At 56.0% G+C, this 7,210-nt stretch overlaps 1 protein-coding gene across 1 annotated transcript in view; it reads left to right on the plus strand.

Annotated features, from left to right (window-relative positions):
* SULT2B1 (sulfotransferase family, cytosolic, 2B, member 1) overlaps positions 1–7,210 on the plus strand; it is a 77,264-nt gene that overhangs the window by 48,740 nt on the left and 21,314 nt on the right. Inside the window, exon 4 of the mRNA XM_014550421.1 lies at positions 6,425–6,564. Coding sequence (XP_014405907.1) covers positions 6,425–6,564 — 140 coding nt within the window. The remainder of the gene's footprint in view (positions 1–6,424; positions 6,565–7,210) is intronic.

Consider the following 7,210-nt stretch of genomic DNA (forward strand, 5'->3'; position numbering starts at 1 on the left):
GGCGACAGGGGAGGCCTCAGTGACAAGTGGGGATGTTGGAGCAAAGACCTGTGAGGATGCCAGTCACAGGCCTGAATGGAAGACAGCACAGGCAGTGGAAAGGCCCTGAGGCAGGACTCCGCCTGGAGTGTGGCGGCCAGGAGGTCAGTGTGGCTGGAGCTGAGTAAGCAGAGGCGGGGGGGGGGGGGTGAGGAGGGCTTTGAGCAGAGGAGGGACTGAAGCCGACCTGGGTTCTGGCATCCCCCTGGCAGCGGCGGGGCGGGAACTGACCGTGGGGGCAGCATGGAGGGAGGGAGATCAGTAAGGAGACGACAGACATAGCCCAGGAGAGAGGCAACGGCAGCTTTCAACCCTCACCAAGTTCCCTCCAGGGAGGCCTCCCTGTCCTTCTCCAGATGAGGACACTGAGGCCCAGAGAGGTTAGGCTACGTCTTCAAGGTCACACAGCTGGTTGGTAGCAGAGCCGGGGTTCCGATCCACATCTGTGCGGCTTCAGCCTGTCTTCCTTCCCTACTGGGCGGGCAGGGCCGCCTCTGGAGTGGGTGACTGAGCCCCGGCCGCCAGGGCACCTGAGCCGGGACCGGTTTATTTATTGCACACCCGCTCTGTGCCAGGCACTGGGGGGAAGACACTGAATGAGACAGATACACTGTGTCCCAGAGGCAGAGGGAGCGGTGGCGGCTCAAGGACAGCTGTGTACTGAGGCATCCTTTGAAGACTGCTGTGTGGCCTTGGGGAAATATATTAACTTCTCTGGGCTCCATTTCTTCAGGCACAAAGTGGTGCTCCCAATACCCACCTCCTCCTCCCCTACCCCCGCCTCCCCTGCTGGGGCCAGAGGGGAGTCAGACAGGGTCTGAGGCCCGAGGAGGCCATAGGAGTGGGCAGGCCCGGCCGACGCAGGGCCTTGAGTTCCGGGCTGAGGCGCTGTGGCCATGCAGCAGGGAGAGAATGGAGGCCAGGAGATGAGGGAGGAGGCTGGGTTGAGGGTCCAGGGGGCAAGGAGAGCCCGGAGCTGGACTGGGGCAGTGGGGCCGGAGAGGGAGGGCCCGGGCTGGGCGGACTCTGGATTGGGAGGCAGGAGGGTGGACACGCTGGGCCATTCTCAGAGTCTCAGGTCCTGGGGTCCCCTGAGCAGGGGAGGCCGGGCACTTGCTAGGAGGCTCAGTGGGTGCCTGCCGGTGGCTGGTCACATGGCCCGCCCCGCCCGCCGCAGGCCTCTGGCCGGCTCGGGTGTCCTCCTCATTCCTCTGCTCCGATCAAGCGGCAGCGCACGCCAGGCCCCGGACGTGGTGTGGGAACCACACAGCTTGCCACCCGGGGAGGACGGTCACCCTGGGCCAGATGGGAGGTCCTCGGTGGGAGCGAAGGCGCACAGCACCCGTGTTTAGGACACACCGTGCGATCCGGCCCAGCAGGAGTCCGGGCGGGGTCTCCCTGGTGCACAAGCACAGAGACAGGTGGGGAAGTGGGGGCATTCCTGGCAGGAGGAGCAGCAGGTGCAAAGGCCCGGAGATGGGAATCGTGCTCAGTACCTGGCGGGGGGAGGCGGGGGGGCTTTAGCTGGAGTGTGGGGTCCAAGGAGGGGCCGGGACAGAAACTGTCTAGAGGACTGAGGTTCAAACCCCGGCTCGGCTCGGTGCTTGCTGTGTGGCCTTGGCCTCGTCGCTCCCCTCCCTGCACCCCCATGTTCTCACCCGTAGCGTCATCTCATACAAGGAGATTGGGGCTCTCCCCCATTCGCCTCGTGTTTAGTGAATATTGATGCTCAGTTATTTGTCGAGCGGCTGGTTGTTCTGCGCTCCGAGGGCACAGGTGTGTGGACGCCGCTGGCCTGGAAGGAGGCCAGGCTTTGGGGGTCTCTGAGGGCCCCACGGAGGACTCTAAAGTGCCCCAGACGGAGAACCAGGGAGGCGGGTGGAGGACATAACCGGTGCTCTGTGACTTTCCTTCACTTGTTTCCTGCTAAAGCCCTTCGTGCATTCACACATTCATTCATGACACATTCATTCATTCACTTACACACTCATTCATTCATTCACCACACATTCATTCTTTCACTTACACACTCATTCATTCATCACACATTCATTCATTCACTTACACACTCATTCATTCATTCACCACACATTCATTCTTTCACTTACACACTCATTCATTCATTCACCACACATTCATTCTTTCACTTACACACTCATTCATTCATCACACATTCATTCACTCACACAAATTCATTCATTCATTCATTCATCATACATTCATTCATTCATCACATATTCATTCATTCGTTCATCACACACTCATTCATTCATTCATCACATTCATTCATTCATTCACTTACACACTCATGCATTCATTCATCACACTCATGCATTCATTCATCACACACTCATTCATTCACCACACATTCATTCATTCACTTGCACACTCATTCATTCATCACACATTCATTCATTCATTCACTCACACAAATTCATTAATTCATTCATCACACACTCATTCATTCAGCCACATACTGATTGCGCACAGGCCATGTCCCAGCGCTGTGGACCCCACCCTGGCTTCCTGGGCTGTGGCTCGGGCCTGGTTTGGAGATGGTAACGGCTCGTTTAAGCATTCAGTGAAGACCCAGGCGCCCCTGAAGGGCACCGGATCTTTTCCTCGTCGGCATCTCTGTGTCCCTCTCCTGTAAACTGGGGAGGACATTTTTCCCTGAGGAGCTGTCTGTCTGGAGACCAAAGACTGAGCGGACGCTGGCGGCCAACCACGGCGTCGGCTTCCTCGGCATTTGTCAGGAGCCCGGCGCTTCGCGTTTTTATTCCTTTTAGCCCTCAGGAAGGATTAGATCCCTGAGGTAGAAAGCGCCTTCTCCTCGTGTGACCGATGAGGAGACTGAGGCCCAAAGAAGTGTGAGCTGTTGCCAGAGGCCCAGGCACTTAAGCTGTTAATCTGCCTGGTAACCGATGACCTCACAGCTCCCATCCGCGGGGCGAAATCTGCCTGGCAACCGGTGACATCACTAAGACTACCGTCCAGGCTCAACCTATGGGGTACCTGATAGCGTCACCGAACAATAAAGTCATTATGATGTGATGAGGGCCTACTAAGTGCCAAACGCCATGCCGTGCTAAGCAGCCCCTCCTCTGGGTTCACCCAATGTCCAGGGTCGCCTCTGTCTTGAATATAACAATAACGTTAGCCCTGATTTATTGCTGCAGACCGTGAGCCAATCATTTTTACGGCTATTGACACATTAAACCCTCCCACTATTTCTACTGTTAAAAATTAACACAAGCATTTATATTGTGCTTACTCCGTGCCAGGCACAGTTCTAAGCACTTCTTTCCTGGAGGTGATGATTATTATTAGCCCCATTTTATGGAGGAAGAAACTGAGGCACAGAGAGGTTGAGCGACTTGCCCACAGCCACACAGCTGCTGGGGCATAGACTTCAAAGCCACGTATCCTGGCTCCAGGGTTTATACAGTTAACCAAGACACTGTGCTGCTCCTCTTATCCCCGTGTTACCGTTGAGGAAACTGAGGCACAGAGCGACGCCAGCCAGACTCCGAGCACGTGACATCCAGCTCCAGAACAGTACTCTTACTCACGCCTGTACCGCTTTGGTTACAAAGGGCCGGCAAAGTCCCCACCCCCACCCCTCTGAGGTGACCAGCCCTCCCTCCCTGCTCCCTGGGGCACAGCCCCAGCCAGGGACGAGGGTCCTGCACCAGCAGACCACAGAGCACAGGCCGGCTTCCCCTCTGGGAACCTCACCAGGCTCCCCGAGCCCTCCTGGGACCCCAGGCAGAGGGCACAGTTCTCTAGCTTTGTCCTTCTGCTCCTACCTGACCCCCGCTCCCCATCGCCCCATCCCACAGAGCTCCGCAGCTGGGGAGGGAGGCCTTCAGGAAAGACATCGGAGCTTGCTGGGCAAGTCGCAGCCCTCGGTGGCCTCAGTCTCCTCATCTGTCAACTGGGCAGACAAGGAGGAACTAACAGAACAGGCCTCTGCAAGCCACTGGGTTTTCAACCTCACTGGGCGCAACCCCTTGCCTCCTTTTCGTTAAAAGCAGTTGTTTTCATGGGAAGAGTATTTTGTTTCCCTTTAATGCTTCATTCATTCATTCATTCATTCAGTGAGTGTTTTCTTAAAGTAAAACGCACATGAGTGCCGTGCAATGGCTCGATGAATTTTGCACAGTGGGCACAACATATAACCAGCCCCCGTCTGCCTCTGCCCACAGTCACCCCGTCCTCCAAGGGTCACCACCACCCGCCTTCTAACACCATAGGCCACTTTCTCTGGCTTGGAACTTCCCATAGTTGGACAGATGCCTGGGTGCTCTTGGGTCCCTCATTTTTCATTCAACGTTATGTTTCAAGGTTTTTTGTTTGTTTTTTTAATATATGTTTATTGATTTCAGAGAGGAAGGGAGAGGGAGAGAGAGATAGAAACATCCATGATGAGAGAGAATCATTGATCGGCTGCCTCCTGCACACCCCCCACTGGGGATCAAGCCCGCAATCCGGGCATGTGCCCTTGACCGGGAATCGAACCATGACCTCCTGGGTCATAGGTTGATGCTCAACCACTGAGCCAGACCAGCCGGGCTGGTTTTTTTTTATTATTATTATTGATTTTTAGAGAGAGAGGAAAGGACAGGGATATATATAGAGAGAGAAACATCGATGTGAGAGAGAACAATTGATCTGTTGCCTCCCATATGCACCAACTGGGTATCGAGCCCAAAGCCCAGGCATGCGCCCTGACCAGGAATCGAACCTGCAACCGTTTGGTGCACGGGACGATGCTCCTACCAACTGAGCCACACTGGCCAGGACATGTTTCTGAGTTTTTATCTGTGCGGTTGAACTCCAACCCTCCTTATATAACAGAAGAGTTGTAACATTCTCTTCCATAACTTGAAATAAAATCCACAGACGATATAACCTACTTACAACCCGCCCCCCTCAGTTCAGTGTATTCTATCTCTCTCTCCCACTCCCTTCCTCTCTGAAATCAATTAAAAAAAACAAAAAAGAACCAATACAGGTGATAAGACCCTTAGGTAGAGGGACTGGCTATTGAGAATGTGAAAAGAGTAAAATACAGCGACTTGCTTCCTTTGGAAAGCTGACCAACACTCCACACAGCCCGGGCCCGTAACACGCCAGCTTCCGGTTGGCATGCTGCCACCCTGCCTCCTCCCCCGTGGATTCCGGTGCCCGGAGCCCTGGAACGCGTGACACCGCAATCCCAGGCCCTGGGTCATCACGCCCCAGGCCCGCGCCCCGCAGGCTCACTGCAACTGCACAGACGTGTCTGTGAATTTATCAGCCCCCACGGGCGCCCAGCGAAGTGTGTCCCCAATGCAGCGTCACCTCCGTTGGGTCCCCAAACCCTGGTCCCTCTCCCACACCACACACAGGAGGGGACGGGGGGCGGGGGGGAGGCAGCAGAGGAAGCAGGGAGCTCTTAAACCATCTCCCTTTGGGCAGTTTCACTCCCTGGTTTGGGAGGGCAGCTCGAGTGAGGGACCCGGCCGGTGTGGCTCAGTGGTTGAGCATCAACCTATAAACCAGGAGGTCAGGGTTCGATTCCTGGTCAGGGAACCTGCCCGGGTTGTGAGCTCGATCCCCAGTGGGGGGCGTGCAGGAGTTCGATCCCCAGTGCGGGGCGTGCAGGAGGCAGGTGATCAATGATTCTGTCCTCATTGATGTTTCTATCTTCCTCTTCCTTCCTCTCCGAAACCAATAAAAATACAGTTTTCTTTCTTTTTTTTTTTTTTAATACTGTTTCCCAAAACCATAAAAATATAGTTTTCTTTCTTCTTTTTTTTTTTAATACTGTTTCAGCTTCTCAGTGGCTGGACGTGTGGGTTGGCAGGAGGGCTCTGCCGCGCGGGGGCCTGGCTGACTTCTTGGGCCTCGGTTTCCCCGTTGGGGGAAGCGGTGGGGCCCTAGCGTCTGCCTTGGGCGGTGGGGGGAAGAGTCCGTGTCCGGAAAGCACTTAGCCCCGCTTTGCACACGGGAGGTGCTCCACCTCCGCCAGCTGTGTGGCTTCGGGCAAGTCACTCACCCTCTCTGTGCCCCGCTTGCTTCACCCATAAAAAGAGGATAATAATCATTGTCACCTCGCAGGGCGGTTGCGGGGTTTCCGTCCCCCATTGGCACCGGGCAGATGCCAAAACGAGGCGCCGAGAAAGCTCCTCCCCAAGGTCCCACCAGGAGGGGGTGCCCCTCACCCCCCCTCACTCACTGGCCCTCACTCTTCCTCTGAGAGTCTGCTTTCTGCCTCGTGTGTCCCGGTGACCTCAGCGGTGAAGCCGGACACGGGCAGGCCCCGGGCCCTGCACCCTCCCGGCGACCTCTGACCTCCCCTGCTCCCCGTTCTCACACGGTGTCTCCCCCCCTCCTGCAGACAGAAGCTGTCGGGCGAATACTTCCGGTACAAAGGCATCCCCTTCCCCGTGGGCATCTACTCCCCCGAGAGCATCAGCATCACGGAGAACGCGGAGGTGCAGGACGACGACATCTTCATCGTCACCTACCCCAAGTCAGGTACCTTCGGGGGGCGGGCACCCAGAACAAGGGGCTGTTCCTAACGGGTGGCCTGGGCCTTGGTCCTGGCGGGTCCCGCCCCCCAGGAGCACCCTTCTCCCAGGTCAGCGCTCAGGTCCCCAGGGAGCCTCCCCTGACCTCCGTGGCTAAAACAGCATCCCCGCCCCCCACCCGCCCTGGCTGGTTGGCTCAGTGGGTAGAGCGTCGGCCTGTGGACTGAAGGGTCCCTGGTTCGATTCTGGTCAAGGGCACATGCCCGGGCTGCAGGCTCGATCCCCAGCAGGGGGCGTGCAGGAGGCAGCCGTTTAATGATTCCCTCTCATCATGGATGTTTCTCTCTCTCCCTCTCCCTTCCTCTCTGGAATCAATAATAATATATTTTTTTTAAATAAAAATAAATAAAAGAGCGTCCCCCTCCTGTCCCTCTCCATCCCCTTAACCGCCTCATCCTCTACCCCGTGGAATGCTGCCAGCAGCTGCATATTTTATCGTGATTTGTCCTCAGGTTTCCCACTAGAATCTGAGCTCCATGCGGGCAAATGTTTTCGTGTTTCTTGTTCACGGCTGTGTCCTCTGAGCCTGAAACAGGGCCGGGCACATCTTAACTATTCAATGCATATTTGTTGAAAAAAGGGAGGGAGGGAGG

This window comes from Myotis brandtii, unplaced genomic scaffold (assembly GCF_000412655.1).
Source record: "Myotis brandtii unplaced genomic scaffold, ASM41265v1 scaffold601, whole genome shotgun sequence".
Classification (NCBI taxonomy): domain Eukaryota; kingdom Metazoa; phylum Chordata; class Mammalia; order Chiroptera; family Vespertilionidae; genus Myotis; species Myotis brandtii.